This window comes from Trachinotus anak, unplaced genomic scaffold, assembly GCF_046630095.1.
Source record: "Trachinotus anak isolate AG129_WGS33_773 ecotype Australia unplaced genomic scaffold, CSIRO_AGI_Tana_v1 ptg000034l, whole genome shotgun sequence".
Lineage (NCBI taxonomy): Eukaryota > Metazoa > Chordata > Actinopteri > Carangiformes > Carangidae > Trachinotus > Trachinotus anak.
This window is the reverse complement of record NW_027273885.1, coordinates 3,838,793-3,866,368: the sequence shown is the minus strand read 5'-3', so window position 1 is coordinate 3,866,368 and position 27,576 is coordinate 3,838,793. Positions and strand designations below refer to the sequence as shown.

The 27,576-nt window shown below is 40.8% G+C and overlaps 1 protein-coding gene across 1 annotated transcript in view; it reads left to right on the top strand.

Moving 5' to 3' along the window:
• The window catches only part of LOC139614493 (solute carrier family 12 member 9), a 60,103-nt gene that overhangs the window by 25,615 nt on the left and 6,912 nt on the right, over positions 1 to 27,576 (top strand). Inside the window, exons 7-10 of the mRNA XM_071471812.1 lie at positions 1,511 to 1,668; positions 4,827 to 4,909; positions 13,545 to 13,669; positions 24,438 to 24,630. Of these exons, the coding sequence (XP_071327913.1) occupies positions 1,511 to 1,668; positions 4,827 to 4,909; positions 13,545 to 13,669; positions 24,438 to 24,630 (559 nt within the window). The remainder of the gene's footprint in view (positions 1 to 1,510; positions 1,669 to 4,826; positions 4,910 to 13,544; positions 13,670 to 24,437; positions 24,631 to 27,576) is intronic.

The window sequence follows — 27,576 nt, the reverse complement described above, 5'->3', positions numbered from 1 at the left end:
GCCATGATAATAAGTATTAAAATCACTGGACCTGAAAGAAAACGTGATGAGACTCTTAATTACAAGAGAAAGAGAGATAGAGAGAGGGAAAGAAAGACAGAGAGAGAGAGAGAGAGCGAGCGAGTGGACGCTGGAACAAGTAGAAATAAAATTAAAAGGGGGAGGACTGAGACACAAACTAGAAAAAAAACCCTTGAATGGGTTTTAAAAACATCGTGATGAGGGGTTGAAGGTGATGAGGGAGGGGAATAGATGGATTGGATGTGTGTGCGTTTCATGGGTGTTGTGGGGGTGTGTGTGTGTGTGTGTGTGCGTGTGCTGCGAAACACAAAGAGAGATTGAGTTGGTTCAGGAGAGCGAGAGATAGAAATACTTTGCACCCTAATTCTCCTCTCTCTAGCTGTGTTGTATTGAAAAGAGGTGGGGGGCAGCTCGTAATCATGCACACCGTGCTGTGGGTTTTAGTCCTCTTTGATCTCTCTGTCTCCATGTCGAGTGCACCATCTCTTACACACACACACACACACACACACATGCACACACTCAGTGGTGTGAGCCTTCCAGGGTCTCATGATTAGGCGCTACCTGAGTGATCATCACTTCCTCTTCAATCTTTTTCATCGAACACTGGCAGAGTTTTTCCTCCCAGAACAAATGAGTTTGAAATGACACACAACCATATGAACCACTTGAGTTTGATCTCCAGATATCAATGTTGTAAATTGATAAACGCTGTACATAGCTGCAGAGATGATTGGTCTAATCTTAGTCATGTTGTGAGGGAAAATGTTCAATGCTAGGTTGTTGGAGTATTTTTTTCTCATGTCTGTTTCTTTCTTCGAGGCAGAGACTGATGTGTATACATGAATATAATAATGAGTATATGCAAGTATAAAAATGTAATAACAAATTATGGGCTTTTTTTTTTACATTAAACACATTTTATAGATTTTAAAGGTGCCACACTGTATAGAGTGAGACTTCCTTGTGTTTTTTAAAATATATTTTCTCATGGAAAATCAACACTTAATATAAAACACAGGAAAAGTGAAAAATATGGGACCTTTAAAGTCCTAAAGTCTCCTCCACCAGCCGTCACAGCTGACAGAAAACAGTAAACATCACTGATATAGTTTTCTTTTTTTGTGTTTGTATTCATCATTATTATTTAAAGTAATTGAAACGTCAGTGTTGCCCAAATCAAGGGCCACACACTGGCCTCTTCCTGAGCTTTCAACAGTATCACAGTCTTCAAAAGATGGAGGGAACCCAGACAGTTCCTTTTTGCATATGTGCCAACATATTTGATCAGCCGGTATCTACTAATAACCCTGTCTTTCTCTTGACTGTAATTTATATTTATATATATTCAAATGGCTGTATTGGTGCATAAAGGGAAAGAAATTGAATGGTTTTCTTTCTCCTTGCTGTATTTTAAAGACCAGAAGCAAAACCCTTGTTATTGATTATTTACATGCTGTGTTCTATTTTGTTCTCTAAACCTTTACAGGGTCCTGCTTCAGAAAGACTACAGTTTCCTGAGGGATATTAACATCTGGCACCCCTTTGTCACCATAGGGGTTTATTCCTCCACGCTCTCCGCTGCCATGAGCAACCTTATTGGAGCTTCACGCATCCTCTACGCCCTGGCCAGGGACGACTTGTTTGGTAGGTAACACAACAGATACCTACGAGGAGAGAACGGTGTCTAAGATTATTGTTGGAGATAATTCTGGGAGAAAATCATTTCTAACTCTTGTGTCTGAGTCTGACTGAAAGCAAACACATGAAGTGGCCATCATGGCTAACTGCACAAAGTTGGCACAACCTAGTCATGACAGCCAAATTCATGGGAAATATGCCAGGTTGAAACAAAAACAGAATTTCTCATTAAATAACATTTTCCTTGTAAAATTAAAGCACTAAAACACTTTAAGTATGAAGAGACATTCTGATTCCAGGAATTGCGATCATTGATCAGATGTCAGGTTTTACATCTTTTCTTAAAGCAATGAAAAATCTTTAGTGCAAGAACTGGATTGATTCATTCATTCATATTTCATAACATATGCTTCACATCATATGAGAAATATCTTTCACAGGTACATCAAACTACAGTTGGTACAGTGAGTTCTGTACCAACTAAAGGCTTGTTGATTGGCCCTGATGTTTCTGACTTCCTGAACCTAACCACCCAGCGCTGGGCTGCCCTGGTACTGCAGGGGTTAAGAACCACAACATCCCTGCTTCATATGCAGCCAGAATCATTTTACAATATCTAAAATCTCCCCTGAATGGAATCAGGGAGCTGCGTCTTAAAAGTTTTGTAACTCTCTGAAAATGACAAGTGACAGTAACACTCACTTTTTTAAACAGATGTGAAAGTTCTCACTTGTATGATATAATGTGTCGAGACTATAAAAACACTGATCCCTTAAGGATACCTGTGCTGAGTATTGATCAAAGGTATTGATCACTGTCCCTTTGTCTGGAAAGTTGAAACACAAAGACACTGAGTTGTAAACTTAGGCACTGGCTTTCCAATATCAACCGAACGCAGCATTCGTGAGATTCCCATCTCTCCGTGTGGATCCACGCTACCTGCTGCCTCACCATTATTAATGACTGCGAGCAACTTCCTTATACTGTCCTCTGCTCCTTTGTTAAGTCTATTGCAAATTGATTTGGCCTGTTTCTGTCTGTGTGTATAACTGTGTGTGTGTGTGTGTGTGTGTGTGTGTGTGTGTGTGTGTGTGTGTGTGTGTGTGTGTGTCAGAGAAGATAAATGGCTGTATTAGTGCGAGTTCCTCCGTGGAGTGATCAGACGGAGCAAAGGCAGATGACACTAGTTCAGCTGCTTGTCGCCAGCAGCCAAAGGGTTAACTTCAATTAGATTAATCTGTTTAATTAGGAGTCAGCGACTGCGGAACCATAAACGTGTAATGCTCTTGTAGAGGGGAGGAAATGTGACGTATGACCACTCTGTCTGTGTGTGTGTGTGCGTGTGTGTGTGCCTCTTCTTGTCATTCATGCATGACACTCCCTGCTTAACCATGACACCGTCCTATACAAACTGATTGATGGATGCATCAGTTCTCCAAACACACACACACACACACACAGTTTTTCTTGCCATCCCACATATCTTTCACTTCTTTTGTTTCTGTAACTCACTAATCTCCAGCTCCTTCACCTCTGTCCTGCCTTCCTCCTCCATCCTCTCCATCACTCACTCTTCTCCTCTCAGCCGCATTGATTTAACTTTAAAGTCTCACACATTTAATTCCAATCCTTTATCTGCTGTGAAATTTAGTCATAAGGGCTGATTCTGCCTCCGCCACCCTTCACCTCCCTCCTCCTCCTCCCCTCCAGTCTCCCTACTTTTCAGTTTCTCTTCTCGTTTTTTTTTTTTTTTTTTTGTCTCTGTGATTGGCTCTGTTTTTCATTCCTATAACCTTGTCATCTTCGTCATGAGATGAAATGTCACAGATAGAAAAAATTAGAGGCTGCATGTAAATAAACTGTCTTTCAGCATAATAGAAAGCCCTATAAGGTATCAAATAAAGTGAAGGATTACCTCAGTTTGTCACGCTCTCTGCCTCGCCCACACTTTCACCGCTTTTCTCTCTCGCTCTCTCTTTTCAAACTAGACATGCAGTTAATAACATACATTTTGTTTAAATGTCAGTAACATTAGAAGTTGCCATCCCTCCTCCAAATCTGCTCTGATCTGCAAACGGTAATATCATTGTCGCTCCGAGGTCTGTTGTCAGGATCTGGTTTGTATCTGCTGTTGTAGGAAACAATGTGAATTATAAGAGATACAGGTGCAAAGTTTGTAGAGGTACAAATGATACTGGCTTCTAGTTCTGGAAGTGTTTTCCCCCCATTCTGTGTCCCCATTTCAAAATGTTCTTTAAACAAAGTCCCATAATTTACATTTTTCTGTTGTTTTATATGAAGTATCGACATCATCAGAAGATATATTTGTGGTTTTAAGAACCAAAAACCATCTGAGTGTAGTTTTACATCTCCTCTCTCAGGCTTCTCTCTGGAGCTCTAGTAACAACAGGAGGCTCTGAGCCTCTCTTCTGTTCTGAACACCCACTCAGGGTTTTATACCAGAACCCAGTCCTCACTTACATTAAAAGTATGGAATACAGGCAGTACCACAAGATGCCAAATGCCTTACTAAATGTCATTTGTGTTTCTCCAGCTTGAGACAACAGACGTCTCTTGCAATGTTTTATTTATTTTATTTTTCTCAGCATGTGCTGCGTTCTGAATCTTTACACTGAAATCATTCAGTAGAAGTCCACTGGAAGCAAACTTTGCATGACAAGATCTGCCTGTCACTTGATAAGTGAATACATAAATCTTTCACAGAGGATTGTGGGAAACAGTGTCAGAAATCAGCAGGAATAGCAGTGAGGAGGAGGTGTGAACTTGTGTAATTATTGACAACAGGCATCTCTTTGAGTGATGATTGACAAGGAATGTCCAACTGCTATTTCATTACTCTACACCCACATTGTGTCCAAAATGGTGTAACATTTTCCAATGCTGGGAGCAATGCCTGCTGACATTTCATATAGAAATTCTCCAGTTACCCAACCGAAGGTTGGACATTCATTGCATTCTTTCTTTGATTAAACCTTTCTGTCCATGTATGCATCCAGAATTTCACTGATGTGGGTTTATGAAGGTCACTGCTGATATTTTCAGATCAAAGCTGCTGGTAGAGAGTGATGATCAGGGGTATTTTCATGCCAACAATTCCCTAAAGGATTCCTTGTTTTCGCCAACTTCTCTTTTCGCACCTGTAGGTAAGGCGCTGTCTCCAGCTAAGAAGACGTCCCAAAGTGGTAACCCCTGGGTCTCTGTTATCATCTCCTGGTTCCTGGTGCAGGTTAGTGGAGATAAACAAATGCAGAGTAATGGTGAAGATAGTCAAGGAAGACATTTGATTTGAAATGTATTGGCAGAAGAAATCATCAGAGTTATTTCAATCTGATGTGGTGTAAAAGAAAAAAGCACAAAGAAAATGTACGTTTATTTTTAATATAAGTGCTGTCTGAGGAGAACAACGGCATAAATTTCAGACCCTTTTCCATGAAACAAGGCAATATTTTCTAGCTTACTCTATTAAATTAAAATACCAGAATGAAAAAAAGTTCTTAATTGCATTCACTCATTTGTTGTGTGATCAATGGGCCTGAAAAATACAGAGCTTTACGGTTCAAGAACAGGGATACACTGGCCTTGTTTTTAATGTTTTAGTGAAATAGATAGTTCAGGGATAAATTCCTGCTCATCTACGAGAGCACTGAAGCTCAGGACAAAAGAAAGGAAGAAAAGCTTCAAACAAGCTGCTATTATTTCTGGATAATAAATGCGAGGTTGACGAGGTAATGGAACAAAAAGTTTTTTTCATAGAAACTTACCTCAGGCAGGAAGCTCAGAAAAGGCCTCTTGTATAACTGGAGAGGATTCATCCTTCAAACACAGCGGCCATTTTCTTCTGACATCACACTCAGGATGGGAAGCCACTTTAATGTTTGATTAAATCCGGTGCCAGAATGAACGGCTGAAAAACCAAACTTATTTACCATCAATTTCATTTGACTTCACGACTTTGCATGGATCCCCAAAAGGATTTTTTTCTTTTAAAAAGATACAGGATCTGGATTCCCAAACGTTGAAGGTAAGAGCAGCCCACACTGGAAATTAATCTTATGCTTGCAAACATGAAGTTTTCAATTAACATAAATGTCACTGTTAGCGCCACTAAAGTTGTCAGTTCACTGCCTTGTGCAAACGCTAAACATTAATTACTGTTATATAGTTTCATGATCGACCTGCATCAATAATATAGTAATGTAGACAGCGGAGCAAGTGCATCACTGCTAACTAAACCTTTTTTTTTTTTTTTCTGTTCACTCGTTTACTGATAGGGTTCACATTACAAGGTAATATTAAATGACATTAAGTGACATATCACAGACAGTTGTGTTTTGATTTCAGTCAGAGTTGAGGACAACAGTACCACCGCTGTCAGGGCAAAGGCAGAGCCATGATTGGTAAAAACCATATAGTCTATTGTAAAAACGAGCTGTCATACAGGGTTCAGGTAATGAGTTAAGTCAGCAGTAAGATATATATATTATATATACACACATATATATATATATATGTGTGCTGTGGTCAAATATGCACCAAATCTTCTTGGGAGTGGTTAAAACTGTTTCCTGCAAAGGGATAAAATGACGGTAGATGTCTTATCCCCCGTGATTGGGGCCATGATTGACTGGACTGGTCAAAATCACCATAACTGAAAATGCAGTGCTACCTTTAACCAGTCAGCCTTTAAAATGTTGGAATATGGATATGGATCATTGGAATGGATCATTTTCATTTGTTTTGTCAAAAGCAGAGCTGTCTGAGTAGCTATGGGAGGAATGTAAGAATGATTTCAAGCACAGACGGAGGCAAGGACGGTGGCAGTAGAACAAACTGTCAAGTTTTCATGTCTCTGCGCCGGCGACAGTCAGGGGATCATGTTCTCAGGTTTTCCTACTTTCAATTCTCATGAATGAAATATCTCAGTAATGTCTTGAGGGAATTTCTTCAAGTTTGGCACAAACATTCACTTGGACTCAAGGATGAACTGATTAGAATTTGGTGGTCAAAGGTCAAAGTCACTGTGACTGCAAAATTCATGTTTTTGGCTATAACTCACAAATTCATACGCTTATTGACACAAATTTCTGATAGGATAAAACGAAGTGATGATATTTTATATCCAAAAGGTCAACTTCACTGTGACATCATAATGTTCTGCAGAAACACCTCTGGCCATTATTCAACACTGTAACTCAGGAAGATGAGATTGTGACCATATTTCCTGCAACTTGTCTGGTTGGCGTAGAGATATAACCACGAGGTTGTGATTCTAGTTTTACATTGTCCAAAGAAGGCAGAAATATGCTGTGGTGTTTTTTCTCTGTCATCGTGTTCACTAAGTGGGGAAAGAAGATGTCAATATTTTCTGAGGAGAAAAAATTGGCAGGGGGGAGGTGGGTGAGGAAAGAGAGGCAGAGAGGATGGAGCAGGATCTTGGGAGCAAATAGGTCTGACTATCCCATCATTATCAGAGGTGAGTGTTAAAGGCTGAATGGCTTGTCATTATTTGCACTCTTTCTCCCTTTCTCTCACTCTTTGTCCCTCTCTCGTCACCTTCTCCTCATCCCTCACCACTCTCCAGGAGTGGAGGAGGAGCAATTAGATGGAAATCGTTAGCTGCGCCGCCACCGCCATCAGAGATTATTGACTCTCTCATCCTCTTTCTCTCTGCCTCTTCCTCTGCCATTTGAAATGACTCACTGATGACAAAAGTCTGATTGTAATCTCTCCTGGAACACTCACACTGCAGGATGAAAAGGAAAGAGGGGGAGGAGGGAGGAAGGCATAAGCCAAGGCTTTTTTTTATTGGACTTTTAAGTAAAGGGAAAATAGGCCGAGTCCAAGAATACAGAGAGTAGAAAAACAATAAGTTAAAGAGCTGTTTGAAGTGGATACTGCAGGTGAGGTGAAAGTCAGTTGCAGCCTAGCACAAATTAAAGTGATAAAAAAAGACAGACATGGCATTGTACAAATACAGTTTTCATCAGTCCGTCCAAGGATTTCGATATCGTGATTCCAAGAATGATTGCAAGTTCAGCCAATACCCACAGTGTTTGTAGATCATTTCAAATACCTCCAGACTTTCTCCAAAATCACTCTGACTGCAGTAGTCATTGCAGTTCTCTGTACAAAAATAATGCAATTCAGAACCACATTTTTCAGCCAGGGTCAAAAGCCTCAATCTCCACCAACAAAGTTGTTTGTAAGGGTGAGGACCCACAGAACACTGTGCTGGGAAGTGAAGGTCGACCCTGTTCATCAAGTTGAAAACAGAATTACGTCGCTCAGCAATGTTAACTTAAAGCTAAATTTGAATTGCAGCACCACAGTCCATCCATCCATCCAGCTATTCATTTTGTACAGCTCATCTAGGGTCTGGTTTGCTGTGGCAGCAAGCTAAGCAGAGTATCCCATACATGCCACGTCCTCCAGCTCTTCCTTGGAGATCCTGCGGCGTTCCCAGGCCTGATGGCATATGTAGTCCATCCAATGCACTCTGGGTCCCCCTGTAATCTCCTTATTTCAGTTGTCTGTAACCATGATTTCCTTCTTTCGGCCATTACCCAAAGGTCATGACCGTAGGTGAGGACCGGAATGTAGATTGAGTGGTAAATCAGGAGCTCTTCACAGTCCAGTCCATCACCTACATTCCTGCTGATGCAGCACCAATCTGCCTATTGATCTCACACTCGAGATGAGTTTCCCGGCAGAGTGCCATGGCTTCAGGTTTTAAAGTGTTGACTCTCATCCCCACTGCGTCACACTCCACTGGAAACTGTCTGCGCTCTTAAGATCACAGTCTGATGAATTCATCAGAACAACATGAAGCTCTGTAGACATTTGCAGAAAAACTGTCAAACAAGTGATGCCGTGCTGAGCCAGGAAATTTAGTCTTTACAAGGTGTGACTGAATATCAATGGTGGAGACTGTTTCTCTTTTGAAGGTCCCGTTCTTCAAAGATTACAAATTTAAAAAACAGAAGTCCTGCTTGTCCCAAAGTCACAGAGGTTGCTAATGAGCAAGCTACTCATGAGCTAACAAGCTGGGGCATGACACCACAGCGAGAAGAGGTGGAGGCACTGTCCCACCATTTGTTTGCTTCTTGTGGGTCTTCACCGTAGCCATGGTGGAAAGGTATCCCCACAACTTGTCTTCCTAATGTTACCGAAGCATATTCAGCTTTCTGGCAGCTAACTGCACTGGCTATCAGTTACCAGATGCCCATGTTCAGGGTGTTTATTAGGCTGAATATTTACATTAACTGGAACCTATTACTCATTATAATTAGCAGTATGTTCTTTTAACAGTCGTAACTTTTACAGATGACTTTCAATTTTTCATCTCTACAGCAATCTGTCCTAAAATTACAAACAAAACAGAAAACTTAGCTAAATTTCATTTAAAAGCCGCAACAAATTGTGTCAGATTGAGAAACTGTAATCTCCAAAAACCCGTTCATTAGCCATGTTTTATAAGTAATGGAACCCAAACACGCACTTGAGCAAGCACTGTCCGATTCTTACCTGTAACCCCAAGACATTTCTGGAAAAGCTTCGGCTTGGAGCGTTACTCAGCTGCTCCCACTCGATTCTTTTTATTTAATAAAAGTGTCTGTGTGAGCCACAGTGAGTCCACTTATTTCTGTAAAATTTATGCACACTGCTTTCCAGTAAAAAGTCTTTCAAATCGCCACACAAAAGCATCTCCTGGAGACTCACACACACACTCACACACACTCACACACACACACACACTGCACTATGACAGCAGCTATCCATGCTGGCCTGTTTCTGAGTTAATGGCTAATTAATGCTCTGGTAGAGCAGGCTCCCAGGGGAGCACTGGACAGACACCCACTGACTTTGACTGCCAAAGGTCAGAAATCCTCTCTTACCCACTTTCTCTTTTTCCACTCGTCTTTCTTTCTTTCTCTCTTCTCTCCTCCCTCCATCTCATCTTTTTCACTCCATCCTCACTGCTCCCTTGGTTCGCCTCATGTCACTTTCTCTCTCGTTCCGAACGCCTGTCAATAATTTGACATCATTAATCTCAATTCTCCATCATTACCTTCCCTCCTCTCTCTCCTCTTCAGTTTGCTTCTGCCTCACGGTCACAAATTTAGTGATCACAGAGTTGCTGCTTTCTCCCTTACATAAATATCATTCATATGCCCTTGAGCTGAAGAAATTCTGCTCCAACTCCAGTGGAGTTTCTCAGCGGCCAATCATAAAACACATAATAATTGGAGAGAAAGTCTAGTCTACTGGGTTTGTTCTTAGGTACAATACAGTAGTTCCCACTTTGTTCTGTGCAATCAGTCTCAACGGCACATACTGATAAAGGGAGCACATTTCATGATGATGATGATGAAATATCCACAAAAATGTTTTAGTCAGTACAGAAAAGCTTATGATGGCCTGTGCCTGAAAGTGTGTTTATTCACACTTTTTGTTCCTCCACCAGAGTCGGGAGGTATTTTAAACTTGAAAGTGTTCACAGCGTCGCACAATTCAAGACCGAGGCTGTTGGTGAAGGGTGTAATTTATACACCGACTGAGTAGTTAAGCTAAGCTTTTATAATGGGCACAGCTGATCATGTGTGGGTAAGTGTATTCCATTGTTACTGTGTAGTTACTTTAAACTGTTGTTTATGTTTCAGATTCCTCGATATAATATATTTATTTAGTAAGAAAAGTTAGTGTTAGTAAGAAAATGATGAATATGGTAACTTCAATGTGGGGAATCAACTGATAATCTTAATTAATAAACATACAAGTATCTGATTATATTATAGGTTATTTTTTTGGATAATTGTCAGTATCAACAACAAAGCTTTGATTTTCTTGAAATTACCACAGTTACTTGAATCTTTAAAACTGCACCAACAATATTTTTTTTATTCTAACAGTGGATCAAATGGCTAATGTGATAAGTGTAAAAGGTGTCGCTAAAACCCTGGGGGATTCTCACTTGACTTTACAGCTTTACGCAGTTCTACTGAACTTTGTAGCTTTGTAGTTTTGCTTTTGGTTTTCCAGTCTGCAACGTCACAGTTTTGGTTCACTCTCATCAACATCATTTCCAGTCAGAGCAGACAGCTGTTTCCAACAGGACAAAAAAACCCAGATAATTCCACTGTTTGCTCCCTGCCTCGAATCAAACAGCAGATTAGCGACATTAGCAACTGGTGAACATTGTTGAGCATTTAGCAACTGAAGAGGCAGTTATTTCTCTCAGGAGCTGAAACACACCAAACCAGAGCTAAAAGGTTAATGTTGCTCTGTGTCTGTCTGATGTATAATAGGCAAACGTTTGCCAAAACAACTCTGTAAAGTGATGATACTGTATATTCATTTTGTGTTTAAAACTTATTGCGCTACCCACAAGTGGCCCAAAAAAAAAAAAAAAAAAAAAAAAAATCAAAATATGTATCATTAAAAATTCTGTTATGTTTGCACAAATATTTGTACCTTCCTACATTATAAATGTGATCATAATTGTGGTTGTTTTACCAGGATGTAATGCAGATGAAGGGGTGAAAGCTCTTACTGCTCTCAGTAGCTTTCAGAGCAGTGTGTAACTGTGTGTAACTCACACAGCCGTGTTCATACATATTCTGTCATCAGAGAACATGGCATGGAGCAGTACTTATAATGGGGTCATCATTTTCCTCCTCCATTAGAAGTCACCTGGTACTCCTCAGTCTGGTGGGAAGGGTGAATCTCATGTTAATGTGCTGTCAGGATTATGAGATGGACGACCCTCCTAATCAGGCTCTGGAAATTCAAAATGTCGTTGGACCGGGCTGTGTTGTCACATGTCTGCTGTAGCTAACAGCAGCGGCCGAGACACCTTAATTAAACCTGAACGTTAGCCTCAACCAGTGCTGGAGCCAGGGGGCCTCGTGTGGTCCTTCAAGGGTCCCCAGGAAAATGTAGAGCTGTTTAATTTTAAAAGTGTCTCGCTCCCTTGATGTTTGTTAAATCAATCTTTGATATCACCTCCCAGCCACAGTGCAGACAGATAATCATATCTAACAGCAAAAAAAACTTTCAGGAGGTTTCCTGGGACCAGAGTGGACTTAAGCTCAATTATCTGGGGATCCTTGACTTAAAAAATGATGGAACCTCTGGCCTTGATAACAACTTACTTAAAGGCCCTATGTGAAGAATTTTAGTTATTTTACCATTTCATTATCTTATATATAAATATATTATTATAGCAATATAGCAACCGGTCAGGTACAAGTGGTTTGAGTTATACTTTTCTAATCTGTATTCTTATTTCTAGTTTTATTTTCTGTTTAAGGTCCCATGTTGTATAAAGGTAGATGTCCATGTGTTTGTGATTATAAAGCAGGTCTAGGTTCTATATTAATACTGTGAAAGTATCAAAGCCTCAGTCCACAGAGAAATGCACACAGCCTGTATTCAGACACTGAGCCTTAAAACCAGCCGTCAGGACTTCTGGAGCCACCTGGACCTACCGTCCAACCCTGCAGCAATCGGTTTCTCTGAGTGTTAACCTGAAATCTGCTAGATTTTTATTAGATCACTCAAAAAACAGTCAGCCAATCAGAAGAGAGGCTCAGAGTCTCTCTTCAATTAAGACACAGGAAAAGTGTAAAATATTGAACCTTTAACACTCAACATTATTACTGATTACTTTTCCTCATTACACCTTATCTACAAATAGGAGAAATACTGTGCCTCCCCCGCATGTTTTATGTAAAAATAAAACTTTTAATGTCTTTGCTCATCATCTAGGACATGAAAACATCAGGTCTCTACACAGTCAGAAAGCAAAAATTAGCATCTTGGTCATAGCTCAGTTAAGAAATCATACTGCATGTCTCTGAAGTCAGTCAGGCTCCAGAGCTGAGAGTGGCCAACAGAAATAATCTATCTGATTGCATAATATCAGCTCCAATATTTAGAATAAATACATCTACATCTTTGTGACCTGAAAATGAGGCCACTAAAATCTAAAAGTGTTTTGATTTGGGTGAGTACAGAGGTGTTGAGTTTAAGATATTTATAAATGATGTTAGTTACTTACAAATATTCAAAAATAAACCTGATTAGATCATCGATTCAGATTAGTATATTCAGTGCTGGATTTTGATTCAATAAAGTCCTAACAAACATTATTAAGTCTGGGTCGGATGTGGTCTTTTTTGATACAACACTGAGGAGTCACAGAAGTCAGAAATCAAAAATATGTTTTGCTTATTGTTACTTCACTCTGACATTTGAGCTTCACGATGAATCTGCAGACTTTGACACTAGAAGAGAAGAAGAGTTTTCACATTCATCTGCTGAAGAGGGAAATTTTCTTTGTGCTCAGGAGTGAACTGTGACATCACAACTAGTCTATAACCAATCATGGTCCAGTGTGAAACTGACAGAAATGTTTCATGAAAACTTGAAACCTGCAGCACACGTGCACTGTGAGGTAGTCGACATCTTGTGTCCAGTATTTAAACCTTTGAAATGAAAAATAATTGCACGTTCATAACTTCTGGATTTTCTTTAGTGAAGGAGCTGATGCCATTTTAAAGATTTCCAACATAACACGGCTGCTTCATTTCTGATCACCTTATTTTCACCAAAAACAGACATGAACATGCGCATCACGTCGTTCACTTAATCTCTTAGAGGTGCGTTTTTGGCTGTGAAAAGTAGTTGGGTGCTGGAAAAGGTCATAAAAAAGGCATTAAAATGCACCATTCTGTCAGACTTTGGACTGATTTTTTGCTGTGAATGCTAATTTATTTTTCTCTTTTTCTCTTTCCCCTTTTCCTTTCTCTCTCTCTCTCTCTCTCTCTCTCTCTTCCTTTTGTTTTGTTCTTTCCTTCCAGCTGGTGCTGTTTTCAGGGAAGCTCAACACCATCGCCAGCATTGTGACCATTTTCTTCCTGTTGGTGTATGCTGCTGTGGACCTGGCCTGCCTTGCTTTGGAATGGGCCTCTGCTCCTAATTTCAGGTACACACACACACACACACACACACTCACACAGTTCGCCCTGCCATGTGACTTTGTGTAACACTTTCTCCTCACTGAACAAACTCCTTCCCTTGTTTATTTTCTACCTGTGCTGTTGTTTATGTATGTGTGTGTAAGGATGTGGTTGTTTGCCAGCTGGATGCTGCTATGGCGACAGTGCACTAATTAAGACATAAAACTGGCCACTTCTTATAGCCCCATATTGAACAGGGACCCACAGTAAAACCTCGGGTGTGTTTGTTTTAGTGTGGGTGCAGCCTGAACTGAATGTTCAGGTAACACAGTGTGGAGATGCTCACTGATTTAAATTTACAGTGTCTGTGTGTGTGTGTACGTCGGTGTGTAGTTTGTACTTCGAGGACACTTGCAATGATTTATAAAAGCTCCCTGAAGCCATTCTTACACAACAGTGGCAGAACACAGGGACGGAGTCAACACGGCCAGAGTTTTGTGTTCGATTCACTCTGCAACACTTTTATGAGCTGTTCCATATTTTCTGTGTGAAATGTTGACGGTGTCACAGAAAATATGTTGACATCCAAATCTTTAATTTATAAAAGTACATCTCCAAATCCAATAAGCTGTATTGTTTTTTTTTTCTAAAGACATACCTCCCTTGATTGAATTCCTCCTCTGGCTGTGAAATACATCTCAAACATGATAACTGCTTCTGTTTTTATTTGCTACGCAGGAGAGAAACTCTTTAAACACCCAGCATCACTTTATTGTTATGACAGATTGCCTCCAGCGCTGCATTTGGTGTTAGACATCCCTCTGCAGTGATAGTGCTGAAAATGAGTCGTAAGACATGTGAAAACATTTGCAGATTTTCTTTCATCAAGGATACATTGGTCAAGTCAGCAACAAACGGTGTAAACATCCTGTTCAGCTGGAAACCAAAGAGACTTTTTTTTGTAATATCGATTCCTGCACAGTGGGATTTATTGAAATTTTGTGCTTCTGAATATTTGGTCAGCTGATGTAAGTGGATTAAATTGATGGTTCCACATCGGAGCAACGTGCTCCACTTGTACTTGTCTTCCTGTACTACAGCAGTTTGGGGATTGAATACCTCACTTAGGGTGTTTTACACTGAGGGTGAGAACTGACTCCCCCTGTAAGATGATGCTATTCAATGAGAGCTGCTTTCTTTACTTCATATTGAATGTGAGCATTTACACTAAACAGAGCTGCACACAGACACTCAGAGAGGATTTTGGTTCCAATCCTCTCGTCTCATTTCACTGCAGGCCCCCAATGCAGCAAAGAAAGAAAACACAGTGGTCATATAAGAGGTTTTTTGTCTGTGACTCACAGCTCAGGCTTTTTTAGTGCTTATGAAACTTCAGTGTAACTGCACAGTTAAAGTATTTTATACAATGAGCTCTGGAACCACATGTTTAGGAGGAATGGAAATAACTATCCGTGTGTTTTGTTTTTTAAATGGTAAGACCATCCAGTAATATTTACACATGAAGCAAACCAAGCCCTTAGAGAATATACAATGCATTCAGATTGTGTTTGGATCCATTCATTTTTTTTCACATTTTGTTATGTTGCAGCCTCATGATGAAATCAAATTAATTCATTTTTGTCCTCATCACTCTACACAGAAAATCCCACAATGACGAAGTGAAAACAGAATTTTAGAAATGTAATTAAAAGGAAAAACTGAAATATTACATGGACATACAGTAAATATACAGACCCTTATATATAGACAGATGTGAGTCTTTCCACATCACAGCCAGTCAGTTGAATTTACCACAGGTGACCTTCAACAAAGGTGTAGAAACATCTCGAAGAGGATCAAGAACATTAGGAGGAACCTCAGCTACGTTTCAAGTGTCATAGCAAAGAGTCTGAAAACTTGTGTCAATGTGATGTTTCAGTTTTTCCCTCTTAATAAATTTGCAGAAAATCATAAAATTCAGTTTTCACTTTATGTTTATGGGCTGTTGAGAGTAGATGGATGAGGGAAATATGATTTTGTGTTTATTTTATAATGAGGCTGCATCATAACAGAATCTGAAAAAGTGGAAGAGGTTTGAAGACTTTCTGAATGTCCTGTATTTAATTTAGAGTTTAAGCTTATTTTCTTAAAGAGAGGCTCAGTAAAAACTGTGTCTGTGTGAGTTTGTGACACGGGTGTCGTGATTGACAGAAAGTCAAATGTAGACATAATTATGAAAATGCACAATTCAGGCACAAAAATCAAGCTGTTCTGTTTGTGAGAGGTAACTTGTCTTCAGACAATATTTCATGTTTTCTGATGCTGTTGGTTGATCTCCAGCGTGCACCTCTCATTGATCACCTCCTCTGTTTCCCACAAAAAGCCACACTCCAGTAGGTCTGAACAATTACTCAAAATGTTATCAAAATTGCAAGTGCAACATCCAAATTACAGGAGCTACAGTTTGTTGATAAAGGTAGAATGCGTACCATCATGAATGAAGCATTGTGGTGATACAGAGATGCCTCAGCGTGCAAATCATATTCTCCAGACCGGAGAAGAACAGACTGCAGCAAAAATCACTGTTTTTTTCAGTGAAAGTGTGTCAATATGCGTATCGCTCAGCTGCACACTAACCCATGCACAGTTTATCAAGAGTATTACCTGCTCAAGCATAATACAGTTCTGCAGGTCTCTTTCAGCTTAGACCTGTGGTGTTATTGTCATGAAACTGTGCTGCAGAAGAGAAGAAGAAAAAAGTTTCTTGTCCAGTGTAATTTTCACCCGTTGGAACTAATGAAGTCGCCTGAATGTGCTTCTACTTGCCAATTATTCACCTGTACCTGCTGCGACTGTTACTCCTGCCCTAAGACTCATGCACACGGTGACTTTTGAGAACCTAACACCTAAAACCAAAAACATTATAATGAGAAGTTCTTGGAAAATGTGTAAGCTAAAGGTTTAAAGTTGCATGATCTTGGTTATGTTGTGTATTATTTGACATTAGTTTGAGAGTTGAAGTGCATCAGTTTCAGCTGCCACAAGAGTGCACTGTCAGCACCAGCACCAGTTAGTTTGGAGTGGGTTGTTGAAGTTTGAGTTTGACAGTTGGTAACTTTCTGTGCAGCTCGCTCACAGTGGCCAGCGTTTCCTCTGGTGCCTTCCATGTACAGTGCCGCCTGCTATCTGCTCATGCCTCGTTATCGCTGCGTGACCGCTGGCAAGGGCTACAGGACACAAAGTTAGCCGCTCAACTTTTCCTACCGTCGATCTCTCCTCTCCCTGTCGGCCAGGGGACCAGGGGCCCCCAGAGCTGATAAGGCGGGATTGTTGTCTGGCCAGCTGCCTGCTCTGGGGCTTCCTCTCCTCTTCCCCTGAGTTGTTAATTCTGTTATTTCATTGTTGCTGTGTCACTGGGTAAAATTTTAATGCCAGTTGTTTGTGTTTTTTTTTTTATCGGTTTATTTATTTCTTTTCTGCCCGTGCTCTTTGCTTCTCTCACTCCGCTCTCTGTCTGGCTCTCTCCCACGTCTCTTTCCAGGCGAAAAGAATTAAAAGCCATTTAGCGCCGTCTCTCCCCCTGAGAACTCCTCTGTAATTAGCATAACTAATTTAGCAGAAATATTTCCCTTTCCCTTAAATTTGCTGTTGTGAAGGGGAGGGGAGGGATCGAAATTATGATGTAGCGGAAAAGATGTCTGCTTGTTAAGAGGGTCTGTGTTTGTGTGAGTGTGTCTGTTTGCACAAAGTACAACAGGAGAGTGCAATGCAATTTTGAGACTGTGTGTGTGTGTGTGTGTGTGTGTGTGTGTGTGTGTGTGTGTGTGTGTGTGTGTGTGTGTGTGTGTGTGTGTGTGTGTGTGTGTGTGTCTGAGATCTAAGTCATGCTGGGTGATTTCTTTTTTTTTCCTGATCATTGATGTGTGAGTTCATCTGCCTCTTGGACTATCTCTCTCTCTCTCTCTGTTGTGTGTGTGTTTGTGTGTGTCTGTGTGTGTCTGTGTCTGTGTGTGTGTCTGTTGTGTGATGAGGCTTGTGTTGGCTACAGCTTTATCAGTGGTGGCTCCAGCTGTGTGGAGTGTTCCTCAGGGGGTGCTGTGTATCCTGCTGCTGATGCTGCATGGGCTCTGACCACTTGAACTTGTGGCTTAAACACGCATGAACACACACACACACACACACACACACACACACACACACACATACATACATAAACACAAATACCCCCACAGTATCACAGAGTCTCTGGCCTGGATTCAGGAAACACCCGAGTACTCCACAGTGATGCCAAAGGATGTTTGTGGAAAGTGTTGAACTCAGTCTCATCCAGGCGATGACCCTCAGTTAGACTGAAAGCAACAACCACTGGCTGCTCAACACAAACACACATTTCTACTCCTTTTACTTTGACTGGCTCAGCGTCCACATTACAGCAGGATTCTCCGCAGCCTCCTTGATTGCCGTTGTAATAATCTGTGAATGAAGCAGCTGAACCATCAGCTCCGAAAACAAAAGCTTTGTTCTTGTATTTTGTCCAAATATGATTCACGGTGATTCGACTGCACTGTTATTAAACGAGACTGGAGCTGTGTGAAAAGATCCAGATGGATCATCAACTGTGTCTGGATGGGTGAGAGAAATGTTGTCGTTAGAGAATCATTATCTGTTAATGGAACGATATAACTTGATGATGGCTGAGGATTTCTGAGGATAACTTCATACAGTGCAGCCCAAATATCACAATGTACATCATTATCATGGGTTATTATATAATTATATTGTTGTATTTTATGTTTTTGTTATTTTTTTAATAAGACATAATTATTTCATTGTATTTTTTTTATATTTAAATTTTTGATATGAAAAATAATCCATATAGTGGGAAGTACCGCAGTATTAGATATTATCAAATTCTCATTCTCATTCAGTTTACCTGTCATGTGTCAACACCCAGTCTGTCAAACCAGTTGAATAATGTCTTCAGTTTTGTGAAGTCTAAGAAAAACGATCAAGTGACTTCAGCCAGTTTGAGCTTAAGACTTCAAATTTTAACAACAGCCTTAGAAGCGGGGGGCTTTTTAGGTATGAAGGGTCTGAAGAAGATGCTGTCGAGCTGCATTACATGAAATGTAAGATCCAGTGGACACTTCAATAGCCTAATGGTTAAGGTGCATGCCACATAACCACCAGGCTCACAGTTTGATTCCAGACAGGTTTTATCTCTCTCTTCACTGTCGGCTCTCAAAGGCAAATAAAAGGCAAAATGCCAAAAGAAAAGAAAAGAGGGATTCCTCACTCTGGGAGATTCTGACCAGCACATAAAAATTGTGTTTGTCTCAGTGTTGCCATTTTATGAAGTATATGAAGCTATTTTGTCACCATTTTGGAAACAAAACAGGTCCGTTAAAGAGTAACTTTAACACCAGGCTGAAGTGCACTGTCCTGCTCAGTGCTGTAGTGCTGGACTCCAGGACCTGGACTTAAAGAACTTGTACAAGCAGCACAGCCACCACCAGGACAACAGACTTCACCTGATCGCACCTGAGGCCCGGCCAGCCTCTAGTCTGGACTTTATCTTGAATGCTGATCCTAGACCACATTGATGTGGTAATAGCTTAAATTATCATAACATGATTCTGTGATTATGTCGTGTGGAGGTTTATCAGGTAACGAGATGACCTGAGTTTGACCCCGTCATGTGCTGGTTACACTGAGGTGAACTGGTTGTCGTGTTATATCAGGCTGATCCAAGTCAAGTGATTTCTGAAGTTCTTAAGTAGTCTCTTGAGGTCAGTCCAGTCTCCACTGGTGTTGTGCCAGTGGTGGGACGCTCCCTGACGTAACGTCTCACACTCACTGACCTCTCCCTTATAGAAGCTGGCATCTCCTGGCAGCCGCCCCGTATTTGTGAGAGAGGGAGAGAGAGAGAGAGAGGGAGGATAAAGTTTCTGTCCCCGCTTTCCCTCAGTTATGACGTGTCTTTTGGCTAAAGGCCGGGTCTCCTCTCTCCATCTTCATTGCTCTCTGTTTCTTTTCCTTAATGTCCCTAAGGACTTGATTGGCAGCGATTATTTCAGGTTGCTTTTGCTGTGTCAGCTAAGTGACATCAGTCGCTGGAGAACAAGAGAGACGGGAGAAGGGGTGAGAGCGAGGTGATTGTATGGCGGGGACCGCTGCCTCTGATGTTGGAGGGACGACAGAGACAAAAGAGGTGGGTGGGGGAGGGCGGACCGGGTGGGTGAGCTTTTATCATAATTACACCCTCTCTCCAATGAGTTGCAGAGAGGGATAAGATGGGAGAACTGTGGGCACCGCCGATGCTAAGTGATCAAGTGAAGAAGAAATAAAAGCAAAGTTTAAAGACGGGAGGCCCAGTGCAAACCTCTCTCTCTCTCTCTCTCTCTCTCTCCCTCTCTCTCTCTCCCTCTCTCTCTCTCTCTCTCTCTCTCCCCCTCCCTCTCCCTCTCTCCCTCTCTCTCTCTCTCTCTCTCTCTCTCTCTCTCTCTCTCTCTCTCTCTCTGAGCCTCCAACCATCGAACTGATTTCATTAGTGTGACATTCAGTTGTGAGTTGTGTCCCATGTGGTCTTAACGTTGTTTCCGAGCTTTCTCCCCCCTGACAAGAGAAAGTTTTTATAATTCCTCTGGAATTTAAAGTTTGGTGAAACTCACTGAAATGACTGAGTCAGCCGTTTGAATTTTAAAAACCCAGAGATCCTGTGTTCACATCAGTAAACTCCACACATCAGGCTCATGTTAAGCAACGCAGGCCATGTGATGCTATATGCCAAAGGGAGAGGAAAGGTGGTGGAGCTTATGGGTGTATCTTGGTTTTTTTCATTTTACCCTGAAAGGACAACTTCAGCATGATGATGATTCTTCCTCTCAGACTATTATTTATTAATGAGAAGTAAAGACACAAACTTGAAAACAGCAGTGGGGGACAGTCTGCAGCAGCAATCAATCAAACGTGTTGGTCTTTTTGCAGGAAACTGGACCAGACACTTAGATACTACGAATAAAACCTTATTGATTGATAATATTAGCAGTTGATTTGAAAATCTCAGACATATCAGAAATGCAGCGTATGGCTGCAGATAAAGTTAAAACACAGAAATGAGGTGTTGACATCACATCACGTGTCCAACAGAAACATTGTCTGACATTTTTCTTCAACTCCAAAGTGTCCTAAACTACATATCCTAATCACAGCTCTATTTTTTTTATATATTTTTTGGGGTATTTTGCCTTTATTTCACCATCTTTGTAAATAACTGCACTAAGTTATTGTAGTATTTTAGTATTCTGGCATAAAACACAAAGTAGAGCAGATATTTGGACCTAAACCAAAGTATTGGACAACATGAAATTTTGACCTGGTGATGAAAATCTCACCAGAGTTTTTAGAGTTCATCCTGAGGGGGAGGTGTAAATGTCTGTAATCTTTCCAGGAAGTGTCAGAATATTGTTCCAGTCAAAACCACAAATGTCAGCCTCATGACGACACTAGATTAAAGTTCAGTAGGTTTCATCCTGTTTGGGCATGAATGTCAAATGTGATACATCAGTTTTAGATGATACTAACTCAAATTTCCATATCCGACTCAAAAATCCAGCATCAGTCTGCTTCTTACTAATAATTCTGACAAATAGAAAACCTTTACTGTCTCAGTTACACTGGATGAGTGTCATGAATTTTAGATTTTAGCAGCTTTAATTTATCAAGTATTCACTTTGAAGTGCCTAACCACAGACATGCTCACAGTTTGCTTTGCTCCTCCCTTATCAGTCAAGAAAACCCGACCAATAGGAGGGAAAATGACTGTCTCCATCAAACGCTTTGTGTTTTTCTCCTCCTTTAATTGAGCCTCCTGGTGGCCTCACTCCTGCCATCCCCGTGATACATTAGCACTTTCCTGCTGGGTAATGTTGACTGGTTACTTCTCTCCCCTTTTTAAAGAGTCTGAGTTTGATCCATGGAGGAAGCCGGTCGGTCACTGGAGCTGTGTTGTGTAATTACAGCTGGGACTATTTTAATGGGTGTTTATCCACACGGCTGCGGTTATTGCAGGGAAATTGGGGTCAATAACATGATCCTCTAAAAATGTGAGCGCTTCCACTCGCTGTGTCGCACACAACTCTGTGGCCCCTTCAGGTCGTTTACACTTAAATGACACACACACATACATATGCAGGTATATTTTGACAGGTTCATATGTGCATTAAACACAGCTAATGCTCTCAGTCATGTATGAATTCAAGCCCGTGCATACGAACACTGGGAGGTTTACAACAGTCTGCAGCAGCAGCTTATTATCAGTGTGGTGTTTGTGTTAATTGCTTTTGTCCCGACATTAACTCCACATTTGTTTTGATGCTGCCGTGCAGTCACGCATTAGGAAATGACTGTAGGTGTGTGTGTGTGTGTGTGTGTGTGTGTGGAGAATTTGAGTGGATGAGTGGTTTGTCTGACACTGAGATTCACACATCATTTTTAGTTAAAGTCTGACTTTTTTAAAATATTGCTGAGATCTGTAGTGATGCGAAATTTTTATTCAAAAATACCTTGTTCAATTATTATAACACCTCCTAATTAGAGTCGAGGGTTTGTAGGTCTGCTTCACTACATGAGTGTGTGTGCTGTCTTTCTCTGTGTCTCTCAAATTACCATTGAACTGAACAAAAGTGAGCTGAGGTAACAACATAAAGTCTTATTCCTTGGCTATGAAATTCATTCTTCTGTCTCTATGGAGGATATGTTGTGCTGAAACTCACTATGTAAAATCATTATCTTTAAAATCAAAACCTTTATTCCCAAACATCCAAATCATTAAAATGATTAAGTGTTTCCAAGGAGTTCTGTTGATGTCAGGATGGAAAAGTCTCTGCAGGAGCATTTACACTATCATGAAAACAAATTCACTCAGCAGCTCAGCAGCCATTTAAAACAGATGACTCACTCATTCATATTCATTCATTAATTCACTTTTTGATAGACAAAGATAAAAGTTTCATGTCTACATGAAAAGATAAAATTGAGGTTTAACAATGAAAAATAAACAGATTTTTTTTTTAAATCAAGGTTTTACAACATTGCAAAATAGATATAAAAGAAAAAGTGCAAAAGTGAAGTACAGTAAAAATGAGGTATTTTATGAGATATTGTGATAAAGGTGCTATTATCAGTACATAATAAACCAAAATAAAGAATCTGGAGCTGCCACCTGGGCAAAATGTTGAGCACAAGATCACAACAACTTCTATAAACACTTAGAAATCATCAGCAAAACATGTTTAATTTAAAATCTCTTCAGTAAGAAGTTATAAATAAATAAATAAACTTTAATAATTATAATAAACTTAATTTGTAAAGCATACAAGAAATGTAGAACAAAGTGCTTCATATGAAAAGATGTGAAATGAACCTAAAGACCAATAATAATAAAATGTTAACATAGAAAAGAAAACATCCAGTCACGTTTAAAGACTAAAGAAGGAAATAAGATAATTCAGGATTTGACTGAAGAACATTCTGCCTTTTTGCCCTTCTAAAAATGGACTCAGAGCCTGGGAATAAGGGAATAAGGTCAATAAACAGTAAAACTCTGACTGAAACTATATTTCCTTGCTCTTGCCAGAATTTAATAATTTACTGAGATTCTTGTTTCATTGGCTTTTTCAGCCCAGGTGGACAGATAACCACGTTAGGAGAATCTTAATTTAATTTCTGTTGCTTTTTTGTCAAATCTTCCTCAGTCTAAAGAACCGACATTTGGAAGTCCCTGTTCAGAGGTGTGGGATGGGAGGTTTTTGGTCCCATATCCTCTAAAGAAGTTTACTGTAGAGCCGAATCAGGAAGTCGTTCAGTTTATCTGTGTTGACCTCAGAGAGTCCGACCATATTTGATTTAATATGTTTGGAAAAAGAGTTTTTCCTCAGGTTTGTGTAGTGAGGAGCACACATCGACTAGAGTGGTGACACCTCATGATACTGTTTGTTACCATCAATCTTAACAAGTCAAGAATCAGACTGTGTTGTGTGTTACAATGGGGCCACAGCCAGCACAGTTTAGGTCAGAAGTCTGAAAATCCTTCTAACTTTGAAAAGTTAACAGGATCAAATGAAAAGATCCTTGAAAAAAATGTAATTTTACATTCGGTAAAAAATCGGCTTAGTATTTTTCTTGGTTTATACTAATTGTTTTCCCTTTATCAGGTTTAATTTCAAAATCATTTCACACATTAGAAAATTTTTTTTACTAACAACAAACTAACATTTTTACCAACGTGGCCATAGGAGAGTGTGTGAGAAGTGAATTTCATGCCAGTGACTTAAACCAATTACATAACAAATGTGTACTAAATAATCGTGATATAGTCATTTTCTACAATCTTGTATATTATTTTACTGCCCACCCCTAAATAATCATAATAATTTCACACACAACAGTCTCTAGAGTTTTCTCAGAATTATGCCAAAAATAAATGTAATTATTTTTTTATCAGTCAATAACATTAATGTGCAAATGAAAAACATCAAAGAAACTTTTACAGACACAAAGACACAAATCTCTCCCACTTTACTGACAGTGAACTCAACCACAACACAACCTGTGTGTTAGTCTGTACAGTCGGTGTCGCCGTGTCAAAGATCAGAAATAAATCGACTTTGACAACCATGTGAACGTCACAGTGAAATTAAAAGCACCAGGTCATCAGCAGAACTTCCATCTCATCAGATGTTTCTGACTAAAAAGAGTTTTCTGTGGCTTCCACTCTCCCGTTCTCTTCCCCAGGCCCACCTTTCGTTACTTCACCTGGCACACCTGTGCGTTGGGCATTGTGGGTTGTGCCGTCATGATGTTCCTGATCAACGCCATCTACGCCTCGGCCAGCATCGCCTTCATGCTGCTGCTGCTTCTGCTGATTCACTACCTCAGTCCCACCTCCAGCTGGGGATACATCAGCCAGGCTCTCATTTTCCACCAGGTCTGACACACACACAGACACGCACACACACACACACACACACACACACACACACACACACACACACACACACACACACACACACGCAGACACGCACACAGACACACACACACTCTCTCAATACAGCCTTGTCATTACTAGAGCAACTAAAATCTCATCCCCTCAGCTTTACAAGAGCCTGTACCTCTGCCAAGCAATCGTTCTATCAGGTTTATAGACACACACACACACACACACACACACACACACACACAGACTCTTCTGCTGCCTCTCCCGTAGCACACAAAACACACACATTTTCCTCCTCTCTTTCCCCAGATACACACAACAACACCGCCCTGTCATTTCTGCAGCAGCTATCTATCACTTTTATATCAGGTTTACCAGACACACATCTGCATCTTTTCTCTCGGCTAACTTCTCTACATTTATGACACACACACACACACACACACACACACACACACACACAGAGCTTTACATCATCCAGCTCTGTGTCCTCTATCTTGCGAGCCTGTTGCTCTCAAGGAGAGGGAGCAACGTTGCCAGGAGGGCCTGTTGCCGAGGGGAACCGTTGCCAAGGCTGCGGGCAGGGGTTATGGGCAGGGAGGGTGAGGGTGGCTGGGTTTGCCAGCAGCTTGTCAGGAGACAGAGCATTATTACAACCACTTAACTTATTACGCTTTTCCTCCTCATCCTCCTTCCCTTCCTATCCTTTTCCCATCCTGTTCTCTTCATCTCCTCCCCCCTCTCTCCCCACTCTGCTGTTTCTCTCACCCTGAGACAGCGGCTGGGAGCAGCAGCAGGCCCAGTGGGGTGGTCAGGAGTGGCACAGACCCCCTCCTGGTATCTGATTGGCCACCCCTGGTGCCCCGTTTTACCAAAGTAAGAAGGTGATGAGTTGTTGGCTTGTTAGTACCATGGATGGGCTGAACAGGTCGACTGTTGCCCCCAGGACCAGAGCCTCTGTATGAAGTGACTATTTACATTTCTAATAGGGAAATCAATCAAAGATACACAAAATAACAACAAAGAAATGCAAACAACCACATGAAGACACAAAAAGACCACAAAGAGAGACAAAACAAATACAAAGAGACGCAGAATGACTACAGGGAGATGCAAACGGAGGAGAGACAGATGCAGAATGACCGAGAGGTGATGCAAAACAACCACAACATGATGCCACACAACTACAAATAGATGTAGTTGCATCGCAGGTGCATCGTTTGTAGTTTTTTGTTCCCCTTTTTCAGTCTTTGCTCTTTGCACAAGTCTGCGTCCAGGGGCCCATTGTCTGATAATCTGTTTCATAATAGCTGGAGGCTGTTTGGAGGGATGTGTTGATATTATCTCATATTAGAATACGCTGAATAAACAGTTAAGCCGGTAATAATGTAGTTTATTTGTTGTTCACGTTTCACCCCTGGACAGGAGCCCACTGTGATTCAAACGAACTAACAGGCCGAGCAGGAGAGACCATGTGTGTGTGCACGTACGTGTCTCATACATGCAGCCTCCTGCGTGGCAGGGTGCCAACTGGGTGACATTGAAGCAGGAATGGGAGACACAACAATGACTTGCAGCATAAAAAAAACTCCACACAACTGGAGATTAACAGGCGGTTGACAACAGTGTTAAGGAAAGACAGAGAACGAAGAAAAAGAGAAACTGAGGCAGGAATCGCTGATGATATCACAGGAGGTAAAAGACAGAGACAGAATACAAGCAGGGAGAAGAGATGAGTGATCGAGAAACAAAGTGATGGATGAGACTGGAGCGACGGAGAAATAATGATAGCCTGATGGATGAGAAGACGGGGAAAAGGAGATAAAGAAAGACAGATGATTAGATGAGTGGAGGCAGTTGGACTTAGCTTCTGGGATCTTTTTTTTTTTTTTTTAACTGGATTGAAAACAGTTATGTGATTATGATAGTAATAATGTTGGTGGTTGCATCTTCATTTTTATTGAGCTTTGATAGACCTTGAGCTAAAGTTGCATCGCTGAGCTGATGAATGATGTGAATTTCTCTCTGTCTTCTCAGGCTGAATCCTGAAAAGTGGAGTCTTCTTTCATTTGTCCTACAATTTCATGTAGTTACCGCAAGTCAATAAAACACAGCCTACAAGTGTTTTCAAGTGAAAGTCATTTTAAAGAATTTTTAGTCCGTTATCATGTGACTCTCTTCCATTTCGTCACGTCTTTAATTGACTGGAGGTTCTTCAGGCTCCACTTCCTCCTTGAATCTGCTGTAAATGTGAGGTCACTAGAAAACGTCCAGTGATGTAAAGTTCACTCTCTTCACATCACGTCCCTGCTGTGCTCACATCAGAGGTGACGAGAGTCAAACTCACTCCTCTTTAGAAGGGCAAAAAACTTTGAATTATCCCCTGAAGTCACTCACCCCTCCTCCCTCACAGAGAGGCCTGCGACAGCGCAGGCAGCAGCTTTAACATGGCGGACGTGTCGTCACACGGTTAATGGTCATTAATTCTAATGAGACTCTCAAATGAGTGGCAATCATTCTTAGTAGACTTTAGGTTCAAATCTAATGTTTGGTTCCACTTGGTTACATTTCCTTAATGGTACCTTGATGCAACCTCATCAGCACAGTGTTGGAATCCTAATGATGGGTGTGTGTGTTATAGTGCGCATTGTCACACAAACTGACACACACTGGCAGTTACAGTGAGAGTGTCTGCGTATAAGCACTCACAGATGAGAGCATTTTTACCCGTGGCTGAATGATACACATACTACATGTACACATGCACACACACATGCCCACCTGTGCACGCACATACACACAAACCCTCCACAGTCTCATACCTTAATGGGATTCTGATTAGAGATGTAATTTGTTTCTACATTAAGAGAAGTCCCTGCAATTAAAAGATTACAGCACATGCATACGTATTAGAGGTGTATACACACACACACACAC